Source organism: Lissotriton vulgaris, chromosome 5, assembly GCF_964263255.1.
Source record: "Lissotriton vulgaris chromosome 5, aLisVul1.2, whole genome shotgun sequence".
Classification (NCBI taxonomy): domain Eukaryota; kingdom Metazoa; phylum Chordata; class Amphibia; order Caudata; family Salamandridae; genus Lissotriton; species Lissotriton vulgaris.
Genome location: NC_141693.1, coordinates 1,830,687,875 through 1,830,705,754, shown reverse-complemented (window position 1 = coordinate 1,830,705,754; position 17,880 = coordinate 1,830,687,875). Strand labels below are relative to the sequence as shown.

The window sequence follows — 17,880 nt, the reverse complement described above, 5'->3', positions numbered from 1 at the left end:
ATTAGTGCCTGCCTCATCAATGCCAGATCTGTGAAGAAGCACTATGTAGATGTTGCTGATTTGATCACTGACAACGGTCTGGACATACTGTTTGTTACTGAGACTTGGTTTGATGCCTTCTCTAACCCTATAGTGGCCTTGGTTACACCTGCTGGTTTTAAACTTCACCGGGTGGATCGCCAGGTAGGCAGAGGTGGTGGCCTAGCCATCTGGTATAGGGAAGGCTGGACCTCCACAGTGAATTATCCACCCTTTGGGGTGATTGTGAGGTTCTGAACTTTAGTTTACAACTCTCAGCCCATTTTACTTTGGGGGGGGATTTATCGGCCACCTGGGCCAGCCAGGAGCTTTCTGGATACCTGTGGGGACGCACTGGCTGAGCATGCGTTGCGCTTCTCGAAGTTTGTGGTTCTTGGAGATGTTAATATCCACCTCGACCACACTGAGGCAGCAGATTCTATAGTTCTTTTGGACGCCTTTCATTTGGCGAATCTCTCACAAAGAGTTCTGTTTCCCACCCACTCCGGAGGGCACACTTTAGAAATCATCTGTGCTACTTTTCCTATATCTGTGAAGAGGCCGAGGCCGGTCGCTTGGTCGGACCATTTTCCCATATTCTTCTCTTGGGCTTTGAAGAATTCTCCTCGTCCGGCCTACTGCCATCGCCCCCCTGCCTCTAGGAAAATGGACCTGGGGCTGCTGAGTGCTTCCCTGGCAGCTTCCCGGCCCTCCCTTTCGGGGGATCTGGAGGATAATGTATCTCGGTTTGGTGATTGGATCACAAGTTCGGTGGCTACCCTGTCGGCACCTTATCAGCCAAGGTTGAGGAGAGAGTCCCCCTCTAAGCCGTGGTTTTCCTCCAAGCTGAGGACTCTGAAACATGCGTGCAAAATAGCTGAGAGAGCCTGGCGTGCCTGTGGCTACCGCCCAACTGGCAAAAATATTCTTAGAGCTAAACAAAATCTCTATTATGCGGCAATAGGAGAGGCCAAAGGCCAGCACTACGCCACTCGCATTGAGCGGGCCAACAACATCCCCAAAGATATCTTTGCAATTGTGCAGAGCTTTTTGCCCCCAAATGCCCAGGTGGCTGCTACACCTGCCTCAGAAACTTGGTGTAACACCTTGGCGTCATTCTTTAGGGATAAAATAGTTAGTATCCAAGAGTCGTTCTCGATTTCTCCTAGGAATTCTGGTGCGGTGTTGGCACTGCCTATGATCAGGGCAGAACCGGCCTCCACCTTTTCTGAGTTTAGGCCTGTTGATTCTGCCAGCTCTCTCAGAATCCTTAAGGGCCTTAAGTCCGGCTCACCTAACGACCCTTGTGCAGCCAGACTCTTGTCGGATTTGGCAGCCACCATTAATACAGAAGTGAATCTTATGGTCATCAAATCACTGTGTGATGCGTGTGTTCCTAAGGCATGGAAACATGCTTTGATTCTCCCATTAATTAAGAAGCCGTCACTTGACCCATTGGTGCCTGAGAACTACCGCCCTATCTCACTTCTGCCAAGTTTGGCTAAAGTATGCGAGAAGGTGGTTACTTTTCAACTCACCAACTTTGTTGAGGGGGCAAGTCAGCTCCACCCGGCACAATCTGGCTTCTGTGCTTCTTATAGCACGGAGTCCGCATTGTTAGAGGTCACAGAGGCAATCCGGGAGTGTTTGGATGCCGGGGGGAGAGCAGCGTTTGTTATGCTAGATCTCTCGGCAGCATTCGATACTGTGCCTCATGCCATGCTCCTCGACCGCCTGTTAGAAATAGCCATTTCTGGCACGGCCTTGCAATAGATTAGTTCCTTCTTGGAAGGCCACGGCAGCAGGTCAGGCTCCCTGAGAGTGCCTCTGCGTCTACGCCTGTCACCACTGGGGTACCACAGGGGTCATCACTTAGCCCTCTCCTTTTTAACATCTACGTGACTCCGCTGGTGTACCTTGCGGAGTAAATGGGGGCTAAAGTGATGGCATATGCTGACGACACCCAGCTGTTGTTTACTTGGAACAAGGAGGACGACTTGGTTGAGTCAGCTCAACACTGCCTGTCCTCAGTCTTCCATTGGCTGGCAAATGTACAGCTTAAATTTAACGAGGGGAAGTCTGAGGTGCTACTGTATGTCTCTTTCCCATCAGATTTTAGAGAGAGGCTTTGGCCTCCTGGCTTCCTCGCCCTTCTGAGAGGAAAGGCGCCGCCAAAAATCTTGGCGTCTGGTTCAATGAAAATCTGAACTTTGTGACGCAAGTAAAGAAACTGTCCGGCACTTGTTTTGGCATGCTGAAAAGCTTGAGGAAGTTTCTTCCCTTTTTACCTAGCACTGCCAGAGAAACTGTGGTCTGTGCACTGTTTTTGTCCCGTTTGGATTATGCCAACGCCCTCTTGGTCGGCTGCTCGGGTTTCCTTGTGAAGAAATTGCAAGTGGTGCAAAACTCAGCGGGCAGACTTCTTGTGGGTTTGTCATCCAGGCATTGCGTTCGGACTCAATTGCATTCTCTGCACTGGATCCCAGTTGAATCTCGCCTCAAATGTAAAATGCTGAAAATTGCTCATCGGGCTCTTTATGGTCTAGGTCCCATCTATTTGCAAAAGAGATTCGCCTTTTATACACCAGGGAGACTGCTGCGCTCTTCTGCTCAGCTGTTGATGCAGACCCCGAAGTTTAAGCGCCAGCGACTTGGTGGAAATTCCTTTGTGCGCAGAGCAGGTCTGGCCTGTAATATGTTGCCCCTGGCCTTGCGGGGCATAAAAGATCCACTGCTGTTCAAGAAGAAACTAAAAACGTTGCTCTTTTAACCAGATTTGTTGTGCATTTCTTTCTTTTCTGAAGTAAGCGCCGGGACACTTTCGAGTAGCTGCTCGCTCTATCAATTAAATATAACATAACATAACATGTTTGGCAAAGTAAGGGAGTAACCACATCTGTTACCTCACTGGATTAATGCCTCCTCTCCAGAAATCTATGTTTGACCTTACGGCCACAGGATTGAATCCTAGTGGGCAGACTCAACATTCTTCTGAACCTGATAAAATGTGTTACATTCAGTTAGTTAACAATAAACATGTTATTTAGCAGCAAAACACTTCTTGGGACAATTGTGTGCTTTACAAATAGGTTACATTATGTTTAGGATACCCTCTTTGGTGAGGGTTGGTCTTTTGAGGGACATTGCAACTGATGGGATAAACGGGACACACTCCCATCGGTGAAGGCTGTGTACTCTACGGTTACAATGAGGCTGCTTACATTTTTTAGATGGCTATAGTTTTGGAACCTCTCTAGAGCAACAAAAACCTTATGGGTTAGCACAGAGATAAGATGAATGGTGGTTAGTAGAAGTATAAATAAAGTCTTCTGTTCAATATATCCTGACATTTACAAATATTGTCATTGTCGTGTCCTTGTCGGATATATTAGAGAAAGTGCTGCCTTTTCCCATGATGAAGCTTTAAATGGATATCTTGCCTGGCAAATCCCCAGGGGTACTGAGAGAGAAAGTTCAGGGGGGGGGGGGGGGGGGAGGATTATGATGTTGAGTGTGGGAGGGATAGCGGGTAACCAATAAATTCTAACTTATGGGCCGTATAAGCGCCCCTACGGTTTGATTGATGTTCTGCATTGAAATAGTCCTTTTCCACATGTCATGTATATATTGAGATATTCATCATGTCCTGAAGTAAACTCTTCGGTCATGAGCACAATTGTTGTAAAAAGGATTTTTTGTTTAAGTGGCTATCTTGTACAGGAATGATGACCACATACGAGTCCATCTCATCCCAGATATCTAGGTTGTAGCTGACAATTACGCGGATACAATGACCTATGGAAGGACTGGGTCATCATCTTGGAAGTCTTGAGCTCCATATCAAGAAACACAGATAGGTAAAGAGATGTGCCATCTACCTATCCCCAGGTGGGACTGCAGAAACAATCTCTTATTCAACTACAAAACTGCAGACCCATGGATAGCTTTTTTCAGGCACACCTTGCAAATTCAAAACCACACTAAATACCAAGAATAGGCAAGAGGAATTCTAAGGAGTCACTCAAAGAAAATACTCAAAAGAGAAGGTCTCATTGGGGATTATGTTTCTGCCATCACATCTTCGTACAGATTAGTGTTATACAATTTGTTTAGGATGAACAGTCTTGTCCTTTGCAGAAATTCAAGAGGAAAAAAAATCTCTTTATTATCAGTTTCCTTTATAGGCCTATTTTGGCAGCACAAGAATATTTATTTTTATTAGTATATAAACGGTTTACAGAAACAAGTAAAATTACACCTATAAATGATAAGCAACATAGTGGCACATATTTGGTATATAGAATATTTTCAGGCACAAATAAACACAGCTCTATTAAAAAACATTAAAGAACTGTAAAGTGCAGCTGGGAAAAATGCCAACCATTGCGCCACCAAAGCACTTGCAATTCATGCTCTACATATTACCAATTTAAATAATACAAGTAAATGCAACACAAATCTGTTTGATCAGACCATTGGCATACTCACTTCACCCAATGCTACACAACCACATTCTGCCACTGACTCCTTATTTCTGTTTTAACTGAATAGTGTTATGCCCTCTTCTTGCTAACAATGGTACAGCCCAGTGGTGCTTTACCTCATTCTAACCTTAATTTAGTAATGATACTCCGGTGTTTTACTGTATCCATGCCTTTACATATGGAACAATCACCTAACCTTGTACCCTAGTCTTAGTATTTCAATTGTAGTCTCCTGGAGTTGTATCATCTCCTTGCCTTTACAAAGATAACCCTACTGTTACATCAATACCTAGTATAATGCAGTCTCCTGATGTTTTACAATTTTCTAGTTTTCGCCGTTTGCACAGTTCCATTCCCTTTATTTGACTGTATATTGGTTTAGTCTCCCAATGATGTTCAAAGTCATTTTATATATATGGGTGCACTCCCCTCATTTTCTATCCTCTCTGTGTCTATACATCAATACTCTGTCCTACGTTTCCCCCTTATAATGGTACAATTGAGTTGCTGCAGCTGTACCCCTTTCTAAACTCTTTATTGGTAAGTTCCTGGTTGTGTACCTTATATTAAGTAGCCTTCACATAGTGGCAATTTATTTGTAGTGTTCCACTTTACTTTCTTTTTTTTTTTTACTGGAGTTGAATTTTACCAGAATGTAAGCAAGGAGAGCTGGTGAGCACTGTACAGATAACTGATGCTGGGGAAGGGAGTACATAACCAGGAGGAGAAGTGGAATATGCCATAAAGTGTCCCACCTGTGCTATACGTCTCCTATGCAATAAGCGGTTTGTCTACTGTGCCCTTATGTATTCAGCACACAATCTCTCCAATGCCCCAGGCCTTACATGCATTGTATTGCAACTCTGTACTGTACCTTGGCCAAAAGTCGATGTCCATCGTTGTCCAGGATAAAGACAGCTTTGACAGTGTAGAGCGATGGTTCCTGTAAATGCAGCAGACATGTATTATTAGGGTAAGTCTTTAACACTACCTAAATCACACAGTTATGTCCCAAAGGTGCGCCTCCAAAGCAGAGGTCTCCAACCTTTTCTGTAACAAGAGCTACTTATGGTCAATAACAATCGTCCAAAGATACTAATATTATTAGAGTCATAATATAGACCACATCCAACAAGATTACATTAGTGGCCACCAAGATGCATGATTATCAGCAGTTATCACCTCAGTGCATCAGGTACGGTTGCCAGCAGTAACAAACAAAATTCTTTATCAATGTAGAATGCCTCTATGAGTTACATAGCAGCCACGGGTGCAATGTCATTGGCACCAAGTCGATAGTAGTAATGTCTCCACAATGTTGCATGATTTATCACTCAAATATCAGCTTTAAATATATTTTAGGAAGTCAACCATTTCTCTCCAAACATCAGTTCACTAGTTCTAAAAATACACAAATTTTCATCTTGAATAGACATCTTTCAAGTTTGGTATGCATATCTTAGTATAAATACATATTAATTGAACAAAGTGAAAGCTTCATATTTAGTAGGCTGGTCTGCACACAGGAGAGCTACTTACAGGTAGCTGGAGAGCTACAAGCTACTTGTTGGAGATGCCTGCTATAAAGTGTACAGGGGATTCACAGAATGTGCTCTGACTCAGAATCGATGCAGAGGAGGTGTTCAAAACTGGCACATCCACTGGAACAAACTGGATACATTTTGTATTGGTCCAAGATATCATGAAAGGGTTATAGCAGGGTATAAGCATGGTATAAGATATCATGAGTCTCTGCTACAGTCAGTGGTAGCTCTTCCTCTCTTTTCGCTATATTGAAATACCAAGCAGAACTGTCCCACTTCACCCTTCACCTTGGAGCCATCTGCAGAATGAGTCTGCTGGAATGGTGGCATCATGGAAAGGCAGAAAGGTAGCAACCCTTAAAAACGTTCACAATATGCTCAGGATATTCTAATTTCAGTGTCTGACCCTGTACGCTTTCTCCGGCCGCTGTCTGGGGTGTCTAGGTTCAAATTTAACCTCTAGAAATCCCAGGCACTGAACATCTCTTGAAACAGGGCCTACTTCTAGTCCTTAAGAATCGCTTCCCAGTCCAATGAGTGGGAAAACTGGGAATCTAATTACCGGGTCTGATTACTCCCAATATAAAAGATAAGGCAGAGCTGCTATACCCATTATTGACGTAGTTACAGAAAGATCAACAAGCATGGTATATGGGAGGACAGGGTCACTTGTGGTTTGGAAGGTAGATAAGATGGTGGTACTCTCAAGAATTACTATTACAGGCTCTGCTTTACTGCTTACAACTCCTTTGATTAAATAGAGAGAACTAGATGATTTTATATGGACGCGGAAATGACCTAGATTAGCAAGACTGCTACTAAGCAAGGCCCCAAGGAAGCTGGTTTGGGTCTTCAGAATTTTGTTGATATTAGCAGGCAGTCCAACAGCATGAACTGGGCGACAAAGGAATCTTCTGAGCTGTAGTTCTGCCTTGTAGACCAGGCCACTGTATGGTCAAGGGTCTTGGAAGTGCAATGGCTGGAGAAATGACTGCAGCTTGGGTAGTATTCTTCTCCTGTCAGCAGGGCTACTAAGGCAGAGCGAAAGAAGGTAGCTAATAGATTAGCATTTACATTATTACTTTTACTTCTACTCAAGAAAGGGTAAACCGAGCTTTATACCACGTGTGGATGAAACCCCATTGGTGAATGGAAAACTCAGGGTTGTAACAGATTCGGGGACTGATGTGGTAAGATAAACAAAAAAACCTGCACGTCCCTTAAGTGGAATTCGGTCTGCCAGAGACAAGATGATAATTCTAGTTTCAGATTTGTCACAGGGCTCTGCAATCTTCAGTTAAACCCCACAGAGCGAAGCATCTGACTAGATTTAGAAAATTACTAATTACGGAAAGGATTACAAGAAACTTATTTCAGACATTTATAAGATACTTGTGCATCTTGACAAGTGGGGAAAACCCTGTGGTAGTGGACATGAAAGGATGAGTTTAAGTGGATGATTTCTGAAGGTGAAAGGAAGACGTACAACAAATGCGTACATATCTCCGTGTCAAACCCCCTTCAGAGGGCCACGGGTGTGCAGGGACTACTTGGCACAACTATGGTGGTTGAGGCCTACTATGGGTCTGCACTTAACTCCCAGTGGTAGCAGTGGATGAGCAGTTAAATCCTCCCTCTTGGATAGTGCGGGGTGTGTCGGGGGAGTGTAGACACAGGTTAGTGAACCCAAATCCTAAATCAAAGTACACTCAGTATGGAGGAGGAGCCTAGCCTGCAGCCATGATGGCCGCCTGATCCTTCGGCTCCGCCGACCCTTCCGCTTTCCTCCCATCCCGTCACCTATCCTTGCATCCATCCTGCTCCTGAGGCTAATTTTCGGGCATGGGAGAGGACCCCGACTCCGATGGTGTGTCTCTTTATGCGCTCCCTGCAGTGGAAGCGGTGTAGCGTTCTCGCCTTCTCCCGGACGCTGCCCGGCGCTGAGGGGTCTTTGTTCCCCGGGATCGGCTGCCCTCACCCGCAACAACGCAATAAACGGGACCGAGCCGACCTACGGAGTGCAGCGGCTAAATTGGAACTTTCTCTGCTACTTACTATCCTGCTTCGCTTTGCTCCTCTTTACGTGGGGGACACGCCGGCTGTGATCGCAACAATGTATCACCGCCCAGACTTGTGGATTCCTTTGTTCGACTCTTGCCTCGCGGTGTGAGGCGGTGGGGGCCATCTTGAAGACCGAGCAACCGCAACTTATTCCCCATGATCTCGGACTGCTCCTGGTGACACGGCCGCTGCTGACGCTCTGTTTACACCTGCACAGTGTACGATGGTCTCTGCTCCCTTTGTGCCCCCGGCCCGGCGATGCCATGCAGGGCACCGGCGAGGTGCTCAGCTTTGCGATAGAGACGTGGGTATCCAGTCTGGTGAGCAGCCACGAGTTTCCGAGCCCCGTCAACAGGGAATTGCTACATCATTCTCCCCTAAGGCACCAGTGCGGACTGATGACATTTTGGAAGCCCTGTATACCTTTCGAACTGCTTTACGTAACAACGCCTTTGACCTAGGGCACCGTCTAGATGCTGTTCTCTCTGTGGTGCCTCTATCAGACCGAACGCATTCACGAGTGCGGGACGCTGCGCCACATCTTGTGTTTAACTTTTGTGGACTACTTGCCCAGGTATGCCCCGAGGAGTTGGAGGTATGTGATCCCAAAACCCTTGAGACGCTGTCTGTGATGGAAACGCAGCGGTCGGATGTCTGTGTGCTGCTTCAGGGGAGGGGGTCTTATCTACGGACGCCATGTTTGGATACTCCTTTGTTGTCTATTGGAGACGTCTCCTACGTTATTCCGCAGCTGCTGCCACTGCCCTGGCCGGATGGTTCCTGTACCATTGTCATCTACATGGCTGTATTTCGGATGGACTTTGATGGACACCCCCCCGCTCTGAGGTGGTCACTTTGCTCGCTCGCCTCTCTCAGGATGTTTACCATGCGGCTGGACTATGTCACTGCCTCGCATCGCAGGGGGCAAGGCTGAGGTTGTCTCCTCTTATGTTCGGACTGTTTTTCTTGTACTGCTGGGATCTTGATGGACTGCCGGGGTCATTGAATATAGGTATCGTGTTGGTGGCGGGGTCTGGGATCGGGCGGCCGGAGTGATGTGTGATGGTAGTTTTGTCTTATCTCTGTGGCCCTCCTCCGGTCTTCTGTGAATTACATTACTTTTTCTTTCTTTTCTTCTTTCCCTTTTCTGTTCTAAATTTCGGGTTCTATTTCTGGGCGACAGGCACACTGCTAGGGGGGGGGGGGTAGGCCGTAGCCTCCGCACGCGTGCAGGGTGGGGGGTTGGGGGTGGGGATTTTGTTTAGTTTCAGTTTCTATGGGCCTTAAATTTTTCCTCTTCTTGGTTTCTCTTTCTTTTTCCTTTTTCTTTGGGTCAGACAGGTGTTTAGAGGTAGCGCGGACTATTCTTTTTGCTGCTCTTTCTTTTCTTATTGTGGTTGTGGGAGTGCTGGGTCCGTGGGGCGGGCGATTACCAGCATGTACTGTTAGTTCGTTGTATTATCCTGAAACATATTATTTTTTGCTGCTTTTTCAATTATTCTCTCTCGTACTGTCGCTGATCTGCTGGTTCGTTGCCTGCCATCTGCTTTGATAAATTGTTGCGTCTGATCCTTCTTATCTACAAAATATAAAATTAACCTAATTCCTCCTCTACCTGGCGGTCCCTCTTTCCATATGCCATGCCCTGGACACTTTTGCATTTTGTTGTTTGGGACTGCTGGACTGACCTATCCTCACTTTTTGTGCTCTTGATTGCTTCGAGGCCGGCCCATGTGGTTGTGGGCCCGTAACTGTATTTTTCTGATGCACAATAAAGGTTTAAAAAATTAAAAAAAATAAAATAAATTACACTCAGTAATGTCAATAAAATCAATGTCCAGTCAAATACTTGTTTTTATATGGCATGTAACATCATCTATCAGTGGCATTCCACTTTCTAAATGTTTAATTCTTGTATGGAAATGTTCTGTTGTTCTAATTGGGACAACATTGTCTCAAATTTCTATTGCCTTCTGTCTGTGTGGATTATAATAATTTTTATTTATGGTACTGAGTTTTTATTGTGCTTTTATGAAATACTGTTTATTGTATTTATGTATTTTTATAATGTACTTTTATGGTTATATTTCTGTAACCAAATAAAGTTATTACTACTATAAAATGAAAAGAAGTATTTTGTTTCCAAGTCTACACTTTTAAAGAAGCAATACCATTTGTAAGCAACACCACACTCCCCTTGAGATCGGAGCTCTAAGGTTTATCTGGAAAATCCCTGTCCAACCCTCTTTCTTCCAATGTGGTTGGGGTTATTCCCCATTCACTGGTGGTCGCATCCAGGAAGTGCTTACTAGTAGGCCTTACTCAAGAGTACCCTTGGGGGGAGGAGCTACGCGGGCATCCAAGATGGTCGCGTGAGCAGAGAGCTCCTGAGACCCGCGCCGCCCTTCTTGATCTATTCTGCAGATATCCTGGTCACTTCGACGGGCTTTTGATGAGCTACTCTCACTGATGCCGTGGTTCCTTTTTTGGTCGGAATCGGACCTTGGGGACCATTTCTACACCGTCTCCAACTTTCTGGCCTAACCCCCGACGCGACCGGGGTCTCCACTGTCTAATATGGCCGAGCTGTAATGCAACAACAACGGCTGCCTGGCATTTGCCCCACCGGTGGAGTGCCACTTTCACTTTCGGTTTCCAGCCCTCACATCTCGGACTCCTTGGGACCTGCTACTCTACCCTGGTCTGCTGCTCTCACTGCCAACGTTTTCTTTTTCGGTGCCGGCAAGGGGACCCGTGGCATTCTTCCGTGAAACTGGACTCTTGGGGTTCGAGACTTGCTACCAACCTGCAGCACCCGGGTCTCCCCGGCTGGCGCTGAACACAATATGGCTACGAAACCTGAGGCGGAGAAACGCAGGAAGACCATGACTCGCGGGGGGTCGATCCAGTCCAACATGATCGAGCGCTATACCCAACTGAGGGGTTCCCCCGGCGCTGCCAGTCGTGGTTTGGAAGACCCGAAGACTGACATGTCGTCTTCTTCAGAAGTGTCCCTTCAAGACCTGCTGGCCGCCATCTCAGGCCTCAAGGCCGATATGAGTCAACAATACGAGGCCATCGTGTCCAAGATAGACACGGTGGCGGTGGGTGTTACTCTAATTCGAGCAGACTTGGCCAAAACGAACGAGAGGGTCAAGGCTTTGGACTTAAAGGCATCGAGTTTGGTGACGGACATGGCGGAGGCGCAATCCGAGATAGGAAACTTGCGTTCCTCACACGACCTGTTGCTCAAACGGATGGAAGACTATGATAATAGGGCCAGGCGGAACAACATACGCTTGGTTGGAGTGCCGGAAGACAATAGTGCCTCCTCGATCGATTTACTGGTCGAGGAACTCATTGTCGCCAAACTCGCTCCCGCAGGTCTCAGCAAGTTTTTTGCGGTTGAGCGTGCCTATCGCTTCCCAGGTGATCAGGTGAAGCCCGGGGGCCCTCAGAGGCCTATCATCGCTAGACTGTTCCATTTTTGGGACAGAGACGCTATCCTGCAGGCCGCTCGCAAACACGGCCCGTTGAAATACGATAATAACTCTGTCTCGATCTATCCTGACTTTACTCCCCAAGTGCAACGCCAACGTTCTGGGTTCCTTGGAGTGAAGCGTCGTTTAAGGGATCTGGGACTGAAATACGCAATGCTGTTTCCTGCTCGCTTGCGGATTGAATTCAGAGACCAAGCCTATTTTTTCGAACAGCCTGATCGTGCTAGTGACTGGTTGGACTCGTTGCCGACTGATGACACCGAGAGTGTCCGGCGGCGCGGAAGGTGGTGCGATGGCCCAGGTTTAATGTGGGCCCCCAGTGGTCCGATTCGAGACTATGAACTTTACAGAGTGCTTTCTATTGTGTGCTTTATGATTGTGCCCGTGGTGGTGCGGGTACGGCTGGTTTCTCCCTTCCTCCTCAGGGGGTTCTTTGTGTAGATCAGATGGGGCGACAGGCACACTGCAGTTTGGGGTGGCTTTCTAGTCAGCAGGGGTGCAGGGTGGGGGGTGTTGTAACGGGTTCTTGGTTGGGGGGTGGTTTTTGGGGCTTTGGTTGTGTTCCTGGTTCTTTGTTGTTTTTCTTTGTTCATGGTCCATTTCTATTTGCAAGTATCCTGGATCTGTGGTTATGGGAGGGGGTTGGGTTGGGTCGTATTTCCTGGGATGGGGGGGGGTGAGATGCAGGTTCTTTCTTGGAACGTCAACGGGTTGGGTGACAGGATTAAACGTGGCATTGTTTTGCAGTTTATTAGGCGCCATGCCCCTGATGTAGTGTTCCTTCAAGAAACCCACTTGATCGGTAATGCCTGTAAAGCCCTTGACCGCCGGGGCTACCGATTGGCCGCCCATGCTGGTTTCACCTCCGGGTCCCGGGGAGTGGGCATAATGGTTAAATCCTCCCTGGCCCTTGAGATTGATGATGTTGTCTTGGATGGTCGAGGACGGTATGCTGCTGTCTCCGGGAGGTGGGAGGGGAAGCCTATCGTGTTAGTGGCTGTTTATATTCCCCCGGGGCTGCAGGCCACCACATACGCCGATCTTGGCAAGACTCTTCTTGGTCTCCCTGATGGTCGGTTGATCATGGGCGGGGACTTTAACTCCGTGATGTCAGGCGAATGTGATCGACTGCCCCCTAGAGTTCTGCCTCAGTCCCAGATGTGGCTCAATGAAATGGCCGAAACGTTTGGTCTGGTGGATGTGTGGCGCTCGCTGCACCCTACCCAGACGCAGTACACCTTCCACTCCGGTACGCATGGCAGCCTCTCTCGGATAGACTATTTATTTGTGCTGGCTTCCACCCTATCCTTGGTACGGGAGGTTCGTCATCTTCCCCGGGGTATCTCGGACCATTCCCCCTTGCTGCTTAAGATATCTGTGGGTGGTCCTTTTGGTAACAGAGTTCCCCCGGTTCCCCCCTGGCACTTTCGGAACCCCCGGCTCCGCTCAGACTTGGTGAAGGCTATCGACTGTTACTTTGATGAAAATGTGGGTTTGGTGACTTCCCCTACGGTTCTCTGGGAGGCCTTTAAAACGGTCATTCGGGGAGCCGCACTGACTCTTATTGCTGCTGAACGGAAGGCTAAGAGGAAGGCCATTCTGGCCCTCGAAACTGAAATTACAGTGCTTGAGAGTGAGCTGGGTGGGGATGACACGCCTGCGCTATTTCATACTTTGGAACTGAAACAGGCGGACTATAGGGCTTGTGTTACTGATGCTGCTAAGTTGATGCGAGAGAATCAATTGGGCCGGCTATATGATGTGGGTGACAAGGCTAGCAAGCTTCTGGCGTGGCTGGATAAGGCTGAGAGAGCGAATCGCGTTGTGCCCGTTATTGTTCGCGAGTCTGGTGAAAGTGTGTCTGATCCCGGTGCGATTGTTGACTGTTTTGTTGATCATTTCCGGAAGGTTTATACCCAGGTGAGTGACCGTGATGAGGCTGATTCCCGCCTGCTGTTGCGTGATATAGCTCTTCCTTGTGTCTCGGAGGAAGAGGTCCTGGCTCTGGAAGCTCCCTTTACGGTGGATGAGATCGCCCTTGCTATCCGATCTATGAGATCGGGAAAGGCGATGGGGCCCAACGGTTTACCCATCGAGCTATACAAACTTCGTCCGGACAAGATGGCTGCCCATCTGCGCACCATGTTTCTGGACGCGTTCGAGGCAGGAGTTCTTCCGCTTGAACAGCGCCTGGCTACTATAGTGGTCATCTATCAGGATGGTAAGCCTCGTGATTGCTGTGCCTCCTACCGCCCCATTTCATTGCTAAATGCAGAACCTAAAATCCTAGCTAAAGTCCTGGCCAATCGGCTGTTGACGGTGATTTGTGACCTGATACATCCGGATCAATCCGGCTTCATACCGCATAGGAACACGGCCCTTAACCTGCATAGGCTTCATGGTGTTCTCGCGAGAGCTACAACTCTCGCGGAGCCGGCGGTGGTGGCCTTCCTGGACGCCACGATGGCTTTTGATACCATCGAATGGCCTTATCTCTGGGCGGCCCTCTCCAAGTTTGGCTTTGGCCCTAACTTTATTGCGTGGGTCAAGCTTCTTTATGAACAGCCGCTAGCCCAGGTCGTGGTAAATGGCAAAAGTTCTGACCCCTTCCCGTTGGGCCGCGGCACCCGCCAGGGATGTCCGCTTTCTCCGCTTCTTTTTGCGTTAGCACTTGAACCCCTTGCGGCGTGGCTCCGGTGGGAACCTTCGATTAAAGGGATTCGGTGGGCGCCAGATCTAGAGGATCGTGTCTCACTGTATGCCGATGACATCCTTCTGTATTTTACCTCCCCCCAAAAGTCTTTGAATGTGCTTTTTGACGTTCTTACATCCTTCGGTAAGAACTCCGGGTTGGTCATCAACTGGACCAAATCCTGTCTCTATGTCATAGCCGGGGTTCTGCCGCCATTGCCTTTATGTATTTGGGGATCTATGTCTCTACGGTTTCTGCGGTGCGTTATGAACGGAATTTGTATGCTCCGCTCCGACGTCTCAAACAAGACGTGAGGCAATGGCGTGAATTGCCCTTGTCTCCGCTGGGTCGAGCGGTCCTTTTTAAAATGATGTCGCTCCCCCGATTTCTCTATGCGTTGCAGAATTTTTTCGACCCGGTCCCTGCACGCTACTTTCGCGAGATCGAAAGTTTGCAGCGGCAATTGATCTGGGATGGTCGCGCCCATATTGCGCTGTCTAAGCTCACCCTTTCCTGGTACGATGGCGGTATTGCTTTGCCAGATATCAGACGTTATTATTGGGCCTCGCACCTGAGCGCCATTAATCATGTGACGTATTCATCAGAACCCGCTCCTGCTTTTGCCCTGGACAAATTTTTACTGCCCGGTGGAAACTTTAATAGGGCTTTGTACTCGAAGTCGCCATTCCGTCTCCTTATGGGTCCTACGAAGTGTGCAGTGCGGGCCTAGAGAGATGCAACTGTGGCTACGGGCTGGGGTGGCAAGCTGACGCGAATGACCCCATTGTATGACTCAGATCGACTGGGCAACCTCTGGCAGACGAAAGGGTTTGACAGGTGGGACGTGATTGGGATCAGTACGATTGGCGATCTTTGGGCCAGGGGCGCCGTGAAGTCCTTTGAGGCCTTGAAACTTGAATACCAGCTTGATGATAGGGAATACTTCCGATATATACAGGTTCGACACGCCTTGTCCTCCACCTTTCCCCCCGGGACTGATATCCCACAATCCTCCCCCCTGGAGGATCGTATCCTAGACAGTCACGTCCCCGATAGTACGATTTCCTTAATATATAAGAAGCTCATCAACAACAGGGCAGACCAACTGGGGAAACTTCGTGCTTCCTGGATAGCTGATGGGCTTGAACTAGACGACGAGGACTGGCAGTCGGCTGTTTCCTCCCCCAAGGAGGTGGCTATTCCGGCTCGGCTTCGTTTTGTCCAGCTAAAGATCCTCCACCGTGTGTATGTGACTGGTACGCGTCTGGTGCGCATGGGGCTTGCGACGGATGGACGGTGTAGGCGTGGGTGTGGTATGGATGGTACTTTTCTTCATGTTCTGTGGGAATGTCCGATGGTCTCGTCCTTCTGGTCCAGGGTGCACGATGTAATGGAACGTGTCACTGGGGTCCCCCTTCTTCCTGAGGCACGACGTTGTTTGCTTAATGTGTGGGAGCCCACAGATTGTACTGCTGCTCAGACGTTCTGGGTCACTCTGGGCAACATGGTCGCTAAGAGAGACATAGCTCAGCTCTGGGGCTCCGCCAGACCACCACGACTTAGTGCCTGGAAGGATAACATGGACTGGTGCATGTTTCGAGAAAAGACGGTGTATGAGGCACGGGGTCGCCCGGGAAATGGTCCAGGGTCTGGGCACAGTGGAATTCCTACCGTGGCGATATTTGTTCTCCTCCGCTTGATTACGAGATTCCTGTCCCTTCCTCCCCATGATTGGCGTTACGTTTTCTGTTTTCCATATAATCTGTCTCCTTACTTCCTCCATGTTCGCCTCCCCTTACCTGATTTGTTCCTTCTGTATTTACTCCATTTCCCTTTTTCCCCCCCCTCTTATGACCCTTGCCAGTATGATACCATGTGTTTGTGTGTTGTTGTTTTTCTTCGACAAAATCAAAAAAATGAAACCTTTAATATCCTTCTACTACAATTCTTTGCTCCACACTATAATGTGCGTTCAGAGATCGTTTTAACAGTGCACAGTCTTGCTTTATTCTTCGATATCTGTCATAGCGGCCGGCATTGAGGGGTTGTAGGCAGACGCTGTGTAATGTGCATTTCATAAATAAAGGTTTTAAAAAAAATAAAAAAAATAAAAAAAGGAGTACCCTTTGACTCTTTAGGAAATAGTCAAAAGTTTCCATGGTGGCGCGGCAGCTTAAGCAGCGAGGTGGTCGGGGATGACAGGCCAGTTCCAAGTCTTACCCGTTCCAGCAGCACAGAAGTGTTCAGCATTTCAGCAAGTGCTCCGACCGCGGGCACTTGCTAGGTCTGGTCCTGTTTGGAGGAGTCAAACTGCTCACGGTACACGATGCAGCACCCGGCAGGCGCAGGCTCTCTCCAGAGAGGTGCTAGCAGCCTCAACAGTAATCGGAGGCGCTCCCAGTTTCAGTCAACACAGTAAATTCAGTTTTACCTGCATGGAAGATCGGGGGAGGCTGATCTTTGTGCTCCCAACCCAAGCCCAACAACGAAGCAAAATCCTCCCTGCGTCCTCTGGAGTCTACGGGGTTGGTCAGGGAGCAGGTCTCAATTAGCAATTTTGACTCGCAGGTCACACCTTCAATTTTCCCAAGCAACTGCCCAAACTTAGCAAAACTCAGTACCAGCAGCCCTCTCCTGGCATACTGGGTTGCTTCTGTATTTGCTGGTAAGGTGTAGGCTTCTCCTGTGCAATCTCCGATATCAAGGTGGAACCTACTGACGAAAGGGTTCACCACTAAAGCTCACACAAGTCTTAGCACTTTTTCAGCACAGTCACTTCTACTTTGGCTCTCTCAAGGATACAGTCACTGCACCAAGGCGGTACAAGCTTGGCGCTTCCCGCAGGACATTCGATGGACGGCTCACGGTGGCCCTCTCCTGGCATACAGGGGTCGCCGAAACACACCTGCGCACAGTCAACGACCCCATCAGTGCACAGATGTCTCCTCACACCAGTGTCCTCTCAGTAGGGCTCTCCACTGGACTTCGCTGCTTCCAAACACTTTCCTCTTCCTCAGAGGACATGCTAGTCTACGCAGGCAGGCACTGGTGCTCCAGGCCCCAGTGCAGGTGGTCTTGGTTTCCCCGAATGATGTCCTCTCACCTAACAGGGAGAATAGCAGGTCTTAGTCACAGACCAGACCACTCAAACGGTCAATCTGGCTGCTTGGCAGATGACAAAATTGGGGGTCATGACCTCCCTTTATTATAGTTCTTTCCAGACATCAAATGTGCTTTAGGGCCTGGGTCTTTGAAGTTTTATGTTGGAATTCGGCTTCTTTTAAAGTGAACACTTGTCTCACTCTTCTACCAATTGAAAGGCTGTCAGCTACAGCAGGAGAGACTCCAAAGCTGATAGTCCCTCAACACAGGCCGTGGAGTGACTCTAGTTCACACCTGGATGTCAGCCACAGTGATATGTGCATCAAAAGGTTAATCTAGGGCTCCCAGCCCTACTCTTTATGAGTTCCTTACCAGCCCCAACTCCATCCTAAGATGCGTTCAGGCCCCTTCCTTGTGATCTATCAATGAATCAAAGAGCACCCTTTTGAAGTGTAATGGGGGAGTCTCTCTCTCACTCT

General features: G+C 48.3%; 1 protein-coding gene across 2 annotated transcripts in view; it reads right to left on the bottom strand.

Annotated features, from left to right (window-relative positions):
- COPZ2 (coat protein complex I subunit zeta 2) overlaps nt 1–17,880 on the bottom strand; it is a 96,619-nt gene that overhangs the window by 62,426 nt on the left and 16,313 nt on the right. For both annotated transcript variants that reach the window (XR_015296074.1, XM_086924286.1), the window contains exon 2: nt 5,377–5,445. Coding sequence is in view for 1 of the 2 variants with exons in the window: in XM_086924286.1 (XP_086780412.1) it covers nt 5,377–5,445 (69 nt within the window). In the remaining variant the exon portion in view is untranslated. The remainder of the gene's footprint in view (nt 1–5,376; nt 5,446–17,880) is intronic.